This window comes from Dendronephthya gigantea, unplaced genomic scaffold, assembly GCF_004324835.1.
Source record: "Dendronephthya gigantea isolate DGI-Jeju-01 unplaced genomic scaffold, DenGig_1.0 000113F, whole genome shotgun sequence".
Lineage (NCBI taxonomy): Eukaryota > Metazoa > Cnidaria > Anthozoa > Malacalcyonacea > Nephtheidae > Dendronephthya > Dendronephthya gigantea.
Window position 1 is genome coordinate 100,467 of NW_021163123.1, and position 16,889 is coordinate 117,355.

The 16,889-nt window shown below is 35.8% G+C and overlaps 1 protein-coding gene across 1 annotated transcript; it reads left to right on the forward strand.

The window, feature by feature from the left end:
* Window positions 1-1,049: 1,049 nt before the first annotated feature.
* Window positions 1,050-15,716, forward strand: LOC114535257 (nucleolar complex protein 3 homolog). The gene is made up of 20 exons (XM_028556633.1): window positions 1,050-1,151; window positions 2,190-2,470; window positions 2,997-3,166; window positions 4,052-4,248; window positions 4,884-5,002; window positions 5,705-5,747; window positions 6,373-6,466; window positions 7,224-7,264; window positions 7,591-7,716; window positions 8,224-8,295; window positions 8,418-8,474; window positions 8,654-8,791; window positions 8,923-9,003; window positions 9,927-10,100; window positions 10,958-11,021; window positions 11,185-11,256; window positions 11,690-11,751; window positions 12,310-12,420; window positions 12,790-13,016; window positions 15,015-15,716. The coding sequence occupies exons 1-20, from the start codon at window positions 1,149-1,151 to the stop codon at window positions 15,232-15,234; spliced, it is 2,352 nt and encodes a 783-aa protein (XP_028412434.1). The 5' UTR covers window positions 1,050-1,148; the 3' UTR covers window positions 15,235-15,716.
* The last annotated feature ends 1,173 nt before the right edge of the window (window positions 15,717-16,889 follow it).

Below are 16,889 nucleotides of genomic sequence, written 5' to 3' on the forward strand. Positions count from 1 at the left end.
AGTGTAATAAAAATGGCTAAATAGAATACACATGTGGTATATATTACAAAATTTGGTTTTAAAAATTTTAACTATGTATCTCTTATTCAGTTTGCCCGAACTTTTGGCTGAACTTTGCCCGAATTTCTTCATTCAATTTGCCCCCCGTGCCCCCCTGCAGTCTCGTACGCCTATGGAAATATTCATCTGAAAGGTTTAATTTCAAGTGACTCTAAAGATGGCGTAGAGAAATGTTTTAGGTTTTTTAAATTTTCGAAGTTTTTTTCAAAACCAGCGATGTGAAGAGGGGTGTTCAGAAAGTTCATCTTTGGTAAGCAAGGGAGCTCAGTTTTTAGACAGGGCAAATCAGGGACGCCGGAACATGATGAGGGGAGAGGGTGGCAAATTTTAGGGAAAGGGGGACTCCTGTCTGTACTCCTGTAGCGCTATAGTGGCGCATGATAAAGAACGTTTGCAAATTATCAACTGTTGAACGTCGTGTCATTGTTGTCACATTGTTTTCTCATTGGTGTCTTGAAGTTTCAGACGATTGTGCAATTCGTGATGCTCGTTTGTGGCAATTCTACTTAAGATATAAGAATACAGAATTTAGTTCTATATTGCTCGATTTTATCCATGTAATACTATGTTATCTCGTTAATTAGTTTTTTAGAATTTATTGATGTAATATTACTTTATCTTGTAAATTAGTATTGAAAATCCCTTTTGGGATATACTAATAAATCTTTGTATTGTATTGTATTGTATTGTATTGAATGAAAGGGCATCTTTGGCCCCCAGCCCCTGCTGGTAAAAAAAAAGGGGACGAGGGCAGCTGCCCCGCTGCAAATGTCTGAAATTACCCTTCAAAAGGGCCTCTTGCCCATCATTCCCTAAATCTGGGGGGTATGTCAAGTTCACCCCCACTCGAGAAAATTTCAAGGAAGTTTCGTATGCTTGCTATACTATGCTAAGGAATTTAGAAAAATTTTAATTGCAAAAATGGAAATTTTGTTTCTTAAAATGGAAGCGCTGCCTGTGATTGGAATTTGGAACAGTGAAATGGAACAGTGAATCAATGGTAGTATAAAAATGTAGCAATATTTTGCTGGTAAAAACTGTCGATGTAATAAAGAATTTAAAGAAAATCCGATGTTTTAAACCTGATTATGGTAAGATAAAAAGAATTACTTACTACAAATGATTAGATTGATGATAAACCTAATGGACGTGTCTGTTCTCAGCGATCAACAAACTCCAGTTTCTGCCATTTCGTCTGTACATTCTCACTATTATTTGACAAATCCTATGTTAAAAGGGGAAAATTTGGGGTTATTTTAATTCAGAAAATTCTGACGAAGTATACCAAAGTCCTTGGCTGGCATGTTTATTTAAATTACAAATATTTTCCTTGCAACCAATGCAATCACATGTATGCTTCCTATGTACCAGTGTGAGGGTGCATCCCATGTGTGCAGACCATAGCGATGGATACAGTTCTGCCAATGAAAAATTACAGACATTCTGTTAACTCATTGAATGGATGTTGAAGTGGGTGTTTATCCTGAAAAATTATGCCAAGACACCAAGAATTTCGCACTGCATATATTTCTCCACATACAGTATATACGCCACTAATGTCAGAAGCACATTGTTGCTATGCTTTTTAGCAATAAAAATGTCTACAGCAATGTCTATATTGCTACTTGCTACTTATTGCCAACTGATTTTTTATGTCAGGATGGCTGAAATTTGCTGAGCTGTTTTACTGCAATTCCCTAATGAAGCAATATTCATTATGATTCAAAGAAATATGACTATAAACCATCCTTTCCTGCATTGATAAACCCATCCTATGTTTCATCTGTGACCTGTTCAGAGTTGTTTCAGTTTCAGGCTGACAAACTGCCAAATAGATGGGTTCAAAATTCCCTCAATTTTGAATCCGATGGATGATAATCTTTGTTATTAAGCCAATACAGTATGATTGTGTTATATATTATGCATGGATGTGGCTATAATACAATGTCAAAATTGTCAAAACTGTAATAGATTGTCAAAATCATCCTAATAGGTCTACATGAGTATCACAGTGTGAAAATGCATTCAACATAACACAGGCACCACTTGGTTAGGATGATAAGCTTCAATAATGTAATTTCAATAGAGATTTGATATAAATGTGCACCATTTCCTTCTCATTATTTAAGGGAAAGAAAGGCAGAGCAAAGCCTAAGCAAAAGCAAACAGGAAAAAAGCGATCAAAAGGAAAGCAAAGCTGTGCAAGCAGGATTAGTGGTGTGAAGAAATTAAGAGAAGATAATGCAGGCAATAAATATGTTGGCAAGCTGGAAGATTATGAACCAATTCGTAAGAGAGATTCTGATGATGAACAAGAGGGGGAAAGTAGTGATATTGACGAAGGAGATCTGGACGTGTTTCACCATCCTCAAACTGACTTTAAGTTTTTAGCTTCCGTTGATTTGCAAGAGTAAGTTTAGACATAAACCTGTTTTGCAATCCTCAGACTGGCTTCAAAGTTTTTAGCTGCTGTTGATTTGCAAGAGTAACTTCAGACATAGACCAATACAAAAGTGTGTGAGACAGGACCATTTTAAATTCTTGATTTTAAGTTTCAAAATCCTCCAGGACCATTTTAAATTCTTGATTTTAAGTTTCAAAATCCTCCATGCAGTTTTACACAACTGAGTAATTGTTATCACAAATTGTGTGGTCCACATTTGGCCGTTAAAGCATGCTGTAGTTTCGATTGAAATGCTTGAATATATTTGACTGTCAGTCTGTCATAACAGTGGATAACTGGACACATTTAGCACTCTATAACAATCAGGAAGGAGTTCCACTACACAGTAGCGGTAGCCATTTGGATCCTAATCAATGGCATTTATGTACATAGGACATACATTTTTCCATGTTGAAGCTTCAAAGGCTGTCATACTTACAGTATTACTCTGTCGGATGCCTAAAATGCAGATGTATCGCTTTTGACTTTTCAGAAACTCAAAGTTGAATAAGAAGAAGAGGAAATTGTTGGAGAATGAAGAAGAAACATACGAAAAGAAACCTCGTCTTATGGCAAAAGCATGGAAATCAGAGGAATATGCTCGCCTGCCACTAAAGAATGAAACTGGTGTCATTCGGCAGAGTTATGACCATGTTGAAAATGGTGAGTAAGAGAAGGTCGGCGAGATGATGTTGTACGAAAAAATAGAAGGGAACACCTTATTATCTCAAAACGAAAGGGCACCGACGAAAATGCCGCTTTAAAAATGCCCACACACACCAGAGTCGATCCGTCAACGCGATGCTATTTTTTCAGTTTTCGAAAGCAACAAACGAAGTTATGATGTTCTTAATAATTACAGAATGGCCGGTATATTTTTCAGGCCGGTATATTTTTCGGACTTATCAGGTGCCGATAGCTCATAATATTTTCTTCCAGAGTTGAATTGATTTGCTCCTGTATGTTAAAAATTCGCGTGGGACCTTAACTTTCTGTAGTTCTAACTCATTTATATCCTTGCCGGTCGGAACATCCTATGGTGAACTAAAAAATGGCTAAAAAATGTCGTGCATAGCACCCCCACTAGGCTACTTTGCACGAGGTTTTGCAAGATTGATCTAGACATTTTGACAAGATTGATCTAGACGTTGCTAATTAAAAAAACTACTCAGTCGAATGACAGAAACAGCTTTGAGTTAAAATAGAATACAAAATTCTTGATTGCAAACTTCTTATTAAAACATTCATGGAATGCAGAACAATTTGTCGAGATCAGTAAGTTGCGACACACGCTTTAAGTAATTAAGTGCTGAAGACTGTTCTGCATTTTACAACGTACTGTATATTAGGACCAAACTTTACTATTTTACTCATCGCAATACACTGTTTGTGGTTTCTTATAGCTACCTGTGACAATTTATCTCCATCATATTTGATAAAAAGGTTTAGGCTACTGTCGAATTCTAGGCTGAAATTACTGTACGTGTTTATTTGCGGGTGCATGGATTCAGAATTATCATGAATTAACAGTTTTTTACGAATTTTTAGAGGAAACTCCAGACGCTCTGGGTTTTGTCGAAGGCTGTCCAAAACAGGAAGAAACTAAGGATTCCCAAAATGAAGATATGATTGCAGCAGAATTATCTGCGGTCGACTTACTTAAACTGCGACAAGAGAAGATAGAGGCAAAGAAAGCTTTAATTTCTGAACTTGTGTCTTCTGTCCTTGAAGATACACAAGCAAATGTAAGTTGGAATGTTGGATTACTGCAGATTTTATGTCTCACAAGCCACTATATCTCTGCTGCATAAAAATAAGGAATACTTTACTTCAATTTTGGGGATATCGAGGAAGGTGTTCCCTTCTTGTTAGTACACTAAAAAATTGATATTAACGTTTTGGGTAGATGTATGATAAACGTTTCTCCCTGATAGTGTTTCTCTTTTGTTTAATGAAATACTGTTTATTCTTTGTTCGATTGTTCCGAAAATATTAAACCGTAAGCTCTCAGCTCGCAATGCATAGATATGATACGTTATTGCTTAATTGTTGGGGATCGTTTCCCTTTGAATTCGTCTCTGTAAGCATACCTTAAGCATACCATGCAGGTACTTATTAATGCACTTGCTTTAAAGGCAGTGTTATGACTTCATGGGCCTAATGGGTTGTATAACCTTATAGCTTTTTAAAACAAACTTTCTTTTTCCGAACCTTATATTATTATGGAAAAATTCGAATTATAAACAACACTACTCTACACTGTATATATATATCTTTTTGGAACTATAGACCAAACATTCGCTTTAGTCTCTCCTCCAGCCCAAATTTTGTTGTACAAGTTAATATACCATAAATAACCCTTGATATCATTGTGTTCCAGATTGACAAGCTGGGTGAAATGAATAAATTATGCCAGGAAAAGGATTCGGATATTTCTCTCACAGTCAGAAAGTTGGCCATCGTTTCTCAACTGGAAGTTTTCAAGGATATTATTCCAGGGTATGTATAATGTATTTAGCCGAAGGAATCGCATGGTTAAGGCTGCGTTCACACAGTATGCCAGCTTCGCTCGTCACGACGTTGGCACTTCTTCGTTTGCCGTTATGAAGCAACCGTGATTAGCAAATGCTCATCAATTTGATAGAATTGGTCTCGGACATTAAAAATGATTATTAATTATTATTACTTATTGAGGTCTCAGGTCTTTTATTAACTTCAAAATTTGACCCGCTACCGTGTAAACGGGGCCTAACTGGAAGAGTTAGTGATCAGATTGACACGATACCGTATATGCAACGGATTAACCCATAAAATGCGCAAAGTAAATGCGAGCCCCGTACACTGAACTCTTTCAGCACTAGAACGATAACTGCCTATTGAAACGCTAGAATTATCGCGAGTAACTTTCGAATGGCATACACATAGACAGTTTACATTTTATCATTTTCTAACTAATTGTAGTTGTTTCTATATAGCAGAGTGTCTCTAAATAAGCTATTACGTCATAAATATCACATAATGTTATTGTCTAAATAACGAAGTATGGGCTCCAAACTGGCGACCAAGTTCCCTAAAAATTCATTAAATCCAAAATTCCCAAGCCTAAAACGATGGTTATTGCATGCTTGAAAATGGCGACCCGTTGGAAATTTAGTACACATGTAGCTACTCTATGTTTAGCATATGTCATTCCATTTTCAGATATCGTATTCGACCTTTGTCAGAATCAGAACAAAACGTAAAGGTTAGTGGTGTCAGCATGATTGGCCAACTTCCAGTGACCATTTTTGCTAATTTTTATACATAAGAATGCATGTTAAACCAAGTTTTCATTTTGAAAATCCTGGTTCACATGCATATGCGCGAAATGCGTGAGTGAATACGTTACTGTAGGTACAGTACTGTCGTCAAGTTAAATGCACGAAATATTTTCTCTTTGAACCCAATCACTAACCGTCACCCTTTCTTAACCACAAATCACAAACCGTATCATAACGATCTAACCATAAGTTGTACAAATAAGGACACTTAAACATTAGAACATTCATAACTTTTTGCTGGTTTCCATCTGTGAAAAGAAAAAAATTGTACCGAAACTCGCAGTACGCGAAAGTGTAAACGGGCCTGTTTTCTAGTATAATTAATACGGCAGCATTTTAAGCCACATTTGATGGCACGTTTTTCGAAGGAGATGCCACGCTGCTCCCTGCATGGTTATCTTAAAGAATTATGTCGGTAAATTTTCTAAAAAGAAATTCAAATGAAGCTCTCTCTGTTAAATTTGCAGCATGAATGCATGTTTTATACTGTACTAGAACGTCGTTTGCATTGTGTGAATATCAGTTTGAATTAATTTCTTTGCCGGGCAGGTTTCTAAAGACGTGAAAAAAGTACGACACTTTGAAGAAGGTTTGCTGCGTTGTTACCAACGATATTTGGAAATTTTGGAACAAACTATTAAAGGTACAAGTTAGGTGATGCATCCAAAACGGCTGACTCGATCTCCTAGCTGTTTCGGTTTAGCAAATTAGGCAACATCCTGGGTATAAATTACATGACTGTATAATTATATGCACAGGAGGTAGTTGTTCGAAAGGCGTTTAGCTTAAACGGCAGATAGTTCAAAGTGAAAAAAAACTATTTATTGAACAAATGAGCTGAAATATTTCAAATGTAAGCGTAGTTTAAATTTCAATAGAAGTACATGTATGTTCAGTCATTGACAAGGTTGTGAAAGTTTTTTTAAACAACCGGTCCCAGTTGGTAGGTAACCTACTGTACTAGCTAGCTTTAGCCATCTATTGTGTAAATTACTTGATCAACGAGCGCAATTTTTATAGCTATATATATAGCTATAAGATAGAATATATATCATGAATCGAGATGAAAATCGCATAATTCCCAGGCATCTGATACTACGGTTCTTGTGAAAAAAACTGAATTGAAATTCGATATTGATTGTTTCACAATCCAAACTGCTTTTTCGATTTTCGCCAAGATTTTTTAACAAACTCGTATTATCTCATTTTTCTTAATTCATATAGCAGAAAATATGTCATCTGTCTTCATCTCTATATCTTTATAAGAAATTGCACTGCAGTTACACACACAATATCGCGCTAACGTTAGGCAACCTTGTTAGTATAATTTATAGGCTAATGCGGCATGGTGAAAAATGGACTTATTACATTGACATCTACTTTTTTTCTACAACACTTAGAAAAGAAGAAGTACAGAGGATCTCGAAAGCATCTAGGAAAGGTTGGAGCTATTATATATGATTTTGCATGTGTAGCTTGGTATTATTTTTTGTTTTGAGTTTGTGACCGTCCAAGGGAATCCGCTACGGTCGAATTTTTGCAATTGAGAAGAAATTAAAATCAGGCGAAAGATTTCGTTCGATCGAAAAATTCCGCTTCCTGGAAAACCGTCTTAATTGAAATAACGCTAATATTGAATATTTAATGCTGGGCTACACTACAGTACAGGCATATATACCAAGTGACAATAGTACTTTAGTACTATTATATGCATGCATGTCTTAACCAAGCTAGGAGAATTAAGTTATGCAATTTTTATTGTTTCAGGGTCTACCAATGATAGCATTGCAATGTCTTTGTGATCTGCTGAAAAATGTTCCTCATTTCAACTTTCGTACAAACATCATGGCTGTTCTTGTTCCAAAGATGAACGACCAATCAACACATGATGAAGTGAGTTGAAGATATAGCTACGCTACATGTATATATATATAGGAATTGCTTTTAAAAATAATAAACATACCGTAAATGTATTCACGCAAATTATTATAAGCGCAGTAAAATATCCAGTTATTCAGGCTACGTTCATACGGAACCAAACAATTTTGGGATCGTGCTCGAATACGTTCTTTCTCCTCGTCACATAGAACCGGTCAATTTTTTTTCTATTTTTACCGCTTGAACACCTTATCCAGACATTCGTCCAGTACTGCATGTGCGGTCATGCATGGACGATCTATATATAGGTCTTACATACATACACATTGAATTTCGTGCTTAGCATTTTCTCAGAAAAACCAGAATGCTTTGCTAGAATTATGACCATGATTACAAGATGATATTTCCCTAAAATGCAAAACTATCTGGCCGTGGTATTTATAGATAAGATATAGATGTCGTAAAACATCGTAATGACCGCAGTCTATTTTGTGTAACCTAACCCTTTCTTTTCATTTTCAGATATCAAGTTTGTGCTGTGAAACAGTTCAGTCTATTTTCAAAACGGATTCTGTTGGTGAAATCTCGTTGGAAGTAATGTACAAAGATTCCATTTTTTTACCAAAACTGGTTATCCTAGAATGACTTCAATACGAGAAAGACTAAGAAAGTTTGCGTTTGATTTTCTTTAATTTTTTTTCTCGTTCCCTAAACAGATAGTACAGCTTATCAATAAACTGGTAAAAAACCAATCATTCAAAGTCAAACCTTGCGTAAGTTGCACTGTCTTGACAAATTATATGGCTTGATAGCTTGACATTTCACTAACTAACTATATCCATCGTCTATGACATCCATCGTCCCATTTTGATTGCTTGATGTTCGCTACCCCAGACAATCAGAATGGGACGTGTGCCATACATCCTTATACGTGGCTTTTCTCTTCGTATAGGTTTTAGAGACGTTCATCTCGCTTCGACTTCACGATGCGGAACTCGGTGGGAAGGGCAAGGAAAATGAGCAGAGGCCAAAGTCTGGTAACAAGATGGAGAAAATGAAGAAGAAAAAGATGTCAAAGAATGACAGAAAGGTGAGCTGTGAGTTTTCGAGGTCAGGCATGCATGAAATAGAGGACTCGTCTATAGATGTTACTTCGAAAGAGCAACATGCATGGTGTTTACTACATGACATTCTAAATATAGATGGTTTATTTTGTGACAGAGGCAAAAAGAATTAAAGAAAATTGAGCGAGAGTTACAGGAAGCAGAAGCCGTTGAAGGAAAGGAGAAGTCCAGAAGAATGGTATACAATTTAATAAATTATCATTCCTTATTTCTCAGTACGATTAACAGCATGTGGAAGGTCAAATAGTGAGCTCTTCTTATTCGAGTGGAAATTCCGTCTTGGAATCGTTGCGACGTGATTAAGATCTTCCACTCGATGAGTTTGAGTGTTAGTGAGCTTTTGCAATACAGGTGATAGACCCATGCAGTAGTTGTGTAAGATACTATAAAAATGATATCGAGAGATCTTAAAAGCTCTACATCATACCCTGCCATAACGTAGGGTATACTATATCATGCCAGACAACACCATTCATAACACACACAAATACTCCATCCCAGTCCAACTTGGTGGGATTTTACAATTTAATGTCTTTTCATTAGGTGCACTAATAAATAGACAAAAACCATAGTAATGCAAGGAGGAATTTCGTTCCTAACTACGTAATCGGCAAATTTGTTGACATTTTAAAAGCAAAGCCAATCAGAATTTTCACATTTTAATACTTCATGTAAAATGGCGAATCATTATTCGTTATTATACCTTTTTACCCGAGGTAGACTCAAGTGATGTAAACTTATACTTTCTTTTTACCCGAGGTAGACTCAAGTAATGTAAACTTATACTTTCTTTTTACCCGAGGTAGACTCAAGTAATGTAAACTTATACTTTCTGATTGGGTTACTGAAGAGGGAAATTCGTCGAAATTCACCATTCTTCTAATGATTAGGTTTAACTTTATATGATAAAGAAAATTAACCGCACTTGAGTCATACTGAAAACTAGATCACTTTAATATATTTTAACTGATATTTTATTGCAATTGGTAGCCCTTTTTGGCGATAACTACATACTTAATAATTTCCGCGTTTGTGATTTTTCAACTTTACAATGATTGCGTTGAAATTTCTTATCAGAAACAGTTTATTTCTTTTTTCTAGCAAACCGAGATCATCAAGCTTGTCTTCTCCATATACTTCCGAGTGTTGAAATCAGCTGACGTGAGTCCACTGCTCGCCCCAGTCTTAGCCGGTCTCTCCAAATTCACGCATCTTATTAATATTGACTTCTTCGGTGACCTTATGATCGTCCTGAAAAACCTCGTTACTTCAGAGGTACGTATACTGGACAATAATGATCGTTATTCAAGATTGTTTCTTCTTCGGAGATTCATGAAGCGTCAATAGACCTTTCTCATAGTGACGTCAATGGCGGAAAGTCTGATGTTACACGAAGTTTGATTGGCTGGTTATTTTCGCGAAGCGTTTGTCGTCATTATAAGAAAGATCAATTCTCTATTTCTTTGTCATACAATATAAGATAGATCACTTATCCTTAGGTAGAAATATGATTGGTAGAAATTTAGATTGCGTAAAGACGGTTTTTCCAGAAGAGGCTGATCGAATGAATTATGTTTTCAATGGTGACCGGTCAAGGAAATAAACCCGCTATAAGGTTTAGTTTTTCACAATATTGAAAAGCAAATTAGGCGAAAAATTTCATTCGATAGAAAAACTCAGCCCAGTGGAAAACCTCCGTAACATGTTTTCACATCGACAAAGTAAACGTGATGCGTAACAGTGTATACCGTTCAGTATACATACATGTGATGCAAATTTCATCGATTTTGACCTGTCTATAATATTTGTCTCTTTGGGTTTCACATGAAGTTTACCCATGTATTGTTTATCTATGGTTACTGTATTAAGAGCACGCTCACTTTTTTCAGATGACTTTGATGAAATATGAAATAGAAATTTTAACAATGCATTCACTTATTAAACGAAACTGTGTTAAAACAGGTCTATCTGGTTTCATTTGCACGCACGACTACATATGTATAGGATAATATTCGAAAGCTTTTTAGTACGGCTTTGGGTTGAAAATAAATTCCTACAATTACTGGGTCGTGTGGCTGCAGTTGTAATTAAAACATATACTTATGGTCATTTTTCTACCTGATCGTTTATAGGATATATCATCAAGGAACAAGCTGCATTGTATTTTGACTGCGTTCAAGATCCTCTCGGGGCAAGGCAAGTTTCTTTGCGTATCTTTTTATCCCCCTGAACCATGTCGCATAGTTCTTTACATATATACAGTGAAAACATTTAGCCTCACTGTCAAGCTTAATCTTGAACTGGGATTTTAGCAGGAATTGAACGTCCTAATGTTTTATCGCTATGTATGTATATATAGGAGAGGCATTGAACATTGATCCCCAAACATTTTACTGTCATCTATATTCAACTCTTCTGGACATCGATAAAGGTAAGTAATATCAGATTTAGATTTACTTTAAGTATCCAGGTGTGTACCGTGCGATCGATGTCGTTCCAATCGTGTAACAACTGCGTGATGTTACAAACAGTAAATAATCGATAAAACCAGTGCCAATTGGTATCGATAGGTATCGATTTTTAATAGTCAGACATTCAAACTGTATGCAAACTGATTAGGATAGTTTTGGTCCTGCTTTCCCTAAAAACCAGTCATGGGACACTTTATTCTGCCAAATACTGTTAAGATGTAAAAATCATCAGCTAATTTAGTTATGAATTTTCCTCCTCTGCGCATTTGATGCTGATGAGATTATCTATAGAGGTTTTCGTGCGTTTTAGCTGATTTATTTTTAGCTCGTTCTAGATAATAGTCACAGAGCCGCGCTATATTTTTCAATAAAAATTTTTGTCTCTTTGATTAGCGGGCGACATAAAGATAGCCCTTGACTGCCTGGACGTTATGGTGAACAAGAGAAGAAAACAGGTTGGATTCTCCCTAACACGATTCTTTAAATAAACATTAAGGCTCTGTTACGCACGTTGCAATTTTCTGCAACTTGTGTAAGAAACGTGCATGGGGTGTAAGCAACACAAAAGTTTCGTACTTGCAAATTTACATCTCTCAAAAGTAGAATTGCAAGTTGCATAAAAAATGCACCGTGTAACAGGGCCTTTAGTAGCGCACGTGACATTAAAGCTGCATGGGGAGCCCAGGGTGATATCTCGTTTTCAACTTTCATATTGATTCCCCTTGCGAAACTATTAATGGAGGCGCTGTGGTAACTGCCCCACACCCTCCCACTTGTAGACTTGTACTATATGTAGTTACAAGATACATATCAACAAAGCAATTTACATGTTGGAATTTAACATTTTGACAAATTTATTAAAGCATTCGCAGAACGTTGCCAAACATGGACACACCCAAAATGATATGGAGAAGCGTCCAAATTTAGTTCCATATGGATTCTTGTATGTGTCCATTTTCATTTGTATTTATTAAATGGTAATTTATAAAATGGTTTTCCTATTTCTTGCTTAGGTTTCGATACAGAGACTACTTTCATACATCAAACGGCTGTGCACAGTCTCTTTATATCAATCAACTTCAACATCTCTTGCTTTGTTGTCGTTTGCGAGATCATTTTTGCAGGTAAACGAAGTTCACTTTTCCGCTACTGTACCTTACACTGGAGACTCAAACACAAATCACCCGAATCTATCTAAACAATTTGAAACAACATCCCAAATTTTACAAAGTTTATTTACGAATATTGGAAAATGCAAACAATTTCACTCCTTTTTAAATTTTCAAATTGGTTATTTCGTAATTTTTCTCTTGCGTTTGTAAACATCGATTGACTGACGCTTTTCTTTAAGCGGCCAAAATAGTGAAACCAAGCATACACCTTGAATGACGTTCCTTGTAATTGTATAAAATGTAGTACCTGTATTTGCCTTGTAGAAATAGTTCTAACAAACGTCTTTGTTAACAAACAAAATTTCCTCTTTTTTATAATAGATGAATGCCAAGAGCGGGATAATTTTGGATAATGATTGTGCGGGAAGCGGCGTGTTTCGTCCTGAGATCAAAGATCCCGAGTACTCGAATGCTGACAGTACAACATTATGGGAACTCGCAGTTTTTCAGAAACATTACGAAACTGTTTTGAGAAACTATGCTTCCCATATATCCCTGGGAAACCCAAGTCATACGCCAGGAGGTTTATCGAATCAGCTTGCCCGGAAGTGAGTGTTTTTCATTTATTTTCTATAGCAATATAGGACTCTGGCAGTAGGACTAAATAATCGGAGTAATTTCGGAATATACGAGTTGGTATATTAACAGGCAGCACGGGTTGTGAAATTATCGTTTCCATATTTGATTCGGCTAAATTACGCCTTTATAAACTATATAAATTATTAAGTATAAACTATAACATTAACTGGATGTATAGCCATTATATTCTTTCCATGCATGGACTAAAGTTAGACTGAAGCATGGACTGAAGTTAGACTGTATATACATACAATTATCGCCACCAATATGTAAGAACTAGAAATACATGAATGTATCAGCACCCCCTCGCTATTTCAAACCAAGTACACAATTTCCTAAACTAACCTGACCTAAACTTACATTATGAATTGACACAAAACTCAAATCAGTCTTATTATATTTTACCGAGTATATTACTCAAAAACACCCCAGGCACTCCTGCGCGCTTGCCTTTTTTTAACTGACCTCTATACAATAACTGAATGCACCGTGATATATTTTACTATTAAAGCGCCTGGGTACGAGGCTGCATTTGTATATTAATATTATATCAATGTTTCCATCATTCGATACAAAAATAATCATAAAGCTAGTGTACATAAACATTGCCCGTTTTGCTGCATTATACCATGGCAGCAATTAAGTAATGGTTTAAAATCAAAGTTTTAAACGATTAAAACAGTAAAAAATCTTTAGAGACAAAGAGAAAACGTCAAATGTTATTTTATTACAGAATGCAGTTGACGGCTAAAAGTTTTAAACTTATATATAGTGTGTATTTTTTTGTCTATATCAAATTCAAATTACACTTTCAAAACACTTTTTGAAGTTAAAGCAAAGGTGTAATAGCCTTTCACAGGTTTATGCGTTTTAAGCTGAAAATTAAACAAATAAACGGCATACAAAGCTGAAAATTATACAAATACAGCTCATCCTTACTGCGAAACAAATACGAAATAAACAAAGTAAACACGTACCCTTTGAAAACACTTATAAGCTTGGAGATTATTAATTATTTCTCTTACACCGCTTTGTCTTGACTGTATCCATGTTCTACTTTGCTATCTGTCATGCTAAAAATTATTTTTCATTTTTCCCAAAATTCAATCATCGTTTTTTGAAGTTTTCCATGGTTTCACGACAACATATAATTTTTGTGGCTGTACCACGTTGAGTAAATCTATATTTGCAAGCTTTCATTTGCTAGATTTTATAAGGTTTGATCATGTACGAAGTGTGTTGGCACTATAGCCATGCAGGATGCCAAATGGCGTCAGTACCAGGACAAATTTTGCTAAAGACGGATTTCTGGTATAACTTTCTATATATATAATGTGTGGTTAAATTGATGAAGTCCTGGCCCGTCTGTTTTATTTTTATATTGTGTCATTTTCACTCGACATCACGGCCGTCACCAAAATGCGACGTATGTTTATAAAGTGGTGTATCTAGAAGCAAATATATTTAGGCAAATATAAATTTATTTGGCATGTATACAATTCTAGAAACATATACCTTTATTAGTCCAAGTATGCAAGATTACGAGAAATATACCGTTAATATAGTAGACCAAAAGGCTAAAAGTTGAAGAGAAAGTAATCTTTTAAAGTGATGTAAAATTGTGGTTTCTCAATGTCACTTTCTGAAACAATGTTATAGAATTTGCCTTTCTGATGTCATTTGTTAAGCTTTAGCATTATTGGACCATAAGTAGCCGCCAATAGTCAGGTTTTTGATGAAATAAGACTGCATCTGAACAAGAACTCTAACCAGTTCCCATTTGTCTTGATCGCGCGCTGTAGTGTGGTGTCATAAATATTGTGTATAATTACCTATACTCTATACATATAAATATAGGTTACCTATATATGTATGGTTGACCATGTATGATTGGACCTCCCGATAAAGTATTTCTTGTGTCTGCAGTGTTTCCAAAATAGTTTTCATTTCCATATTTCTGCAATTAGGAATCCGATGGAGCTTCTTGAAGAGTTTAGGGAAGACAAACAACTCGATGATTTACTGAATAATCCTCTGCGGATGAAAAAACAATCGAGCGTAAAGACAAGTAGAACTACTGAATTTCGGACTAAAGCAATTCAAGAAAATGTTGATACATGCCTGTCATGGTTGGAGAAACGGAAAAGGAAAAACGATTTCAGGGAAGTCGCAATAAATATTCCTTGATATTATATTAACTGATGTGGACAATGGGTCCATGTACAATATTATACAAGACATGTACAGTATTATACAAGATATCCTCAAAGAAGGTCCCCATGATTTCAAATTTGATATTTATTATTCTGAAACTGCACTTTTAAGCTCGGGTTTATATATTGACGAGACTAAATCTCCTGGTTCTTTAATTAAATGGGCTATATAAAGCATAATGAAACGTATATGAAGTATATTTTTCCACGGACCTTTAGAACCCAGGAGACCTTCGAACGCTGCATGTGACGTAGTTTGCAGATTAAGCATGGTACTGATTTGTCAACATGAAGGACACATTAGCTGACCAGAAACATGCTTGTATCTCTGCAATCTAAAAACAGCCTCTAGTCAGAGCGTTTTCTAGTCAAAACAGCACAATCAGGCGAATGGTGGCCATGTTTAAATGATTCAGCTCCAAGTGCGGAAAGAACACGTAGTATATAAATACCAAATTTTCTTAGAAAAAAATCACTTTTCCTCTAGAACAGGAATATAGAAACTCCTCAGATTCTCTGCAACGCCTAGGGCCGGTTGTATAAAACGCGATCTGAACTTGTGTAATTAAATCGTAGTTAATTAACTCAGAAATACACGTCTCTCATTGGTCAATTCTGTCACTAACGACAGGCACTACGTTTTTGTACAACCGGCCCCCCTGCATTTTGCAACATTTTAGTGCGTGCATCATGCATGGGCCGATATAACATGCGGCCCTCATTCACTTTTTAATTTATTTCGTATCATATTTTTTGTTGATATCATATTCATATGCTTATGTTTACGCCTCGTCATTTTTTAGCCGTTCCTTTTTGCAAAAGGCGCTCTTTATTAAAACACCAGTGATATGCGCATTTTAACAGAACAAACTTACAGCTATATATATAGATATATATTATTTTAAATATTTCTATAAGCATGTATTTATATTATTTATATAATATAAAAAATAAATCGTTTACTTTTATCATTGAAGATGGTATAATAAACGGCCTATAAAATAGACTCTCAGACCGTAAACTAACTATATCCTCACGATGACCTTATGCATTTTCCCCGCGGTTCCTTACTGTAAATCCCAGGACTTGAAAATCCCAAACCGATTCTTGGAAAGATTTAAAAGAGTCATTTCGTGCAGAAATTATGCATATAAGGAGTTTGAATGTTGAAAGTTTGCTCAAGAACCGGTTGTTCAAAACCGCATCAATACAGGAAAATCCTGCCTCGTTTGTAGATAATCAAATTATAGCATTTGTCAGAACAAATAAAATATTATAGCTCATGCAACTGTAAATTACACTCAGAAACTCGATTTGTACCACGTCACCGGCGGCAATTAACCGTGGAGTTCCATCTAGTTTTTTGTCACATGATATAGTATATAAAACTCAAATACTTCGTTGCGGCAGGTATTATATATAGATGAGTATCTCGCTAGGAAATCGAGCTTTTTCGTGGGCCACGCGCGGATGTCTCGCGCACGAGTAGATCGAGGCTGTCAACAATTTTCGAAATTGAGGGAAAAGAAATTATAGTCGTGGTTTTGGTACTATTTTTGTAATCTATAAACCTTTCGCTCGGGAAATTCGATGAAAAATTATCACCTCTGCAAAAAAACTTTTCCTTCA

Coding starts and splice junctions, on each gene's coding strand:
- LOC114535257 (XM_028556633.1), top strand. Junction 6,467..7,223: donor TTTGGAACAAACTATTAAAG/GTACAAGTTAGG, acceptor TACAACACTTAG/AAAAGAAGAAGTACAGAGGA. Junction 7,265..7,590: donor CTCGAAAGCATCTAGGAAAG/GTTGGAGCTATT, acceptor TTATTGTTTCAG/GGTCTACCAATGATAGCATT.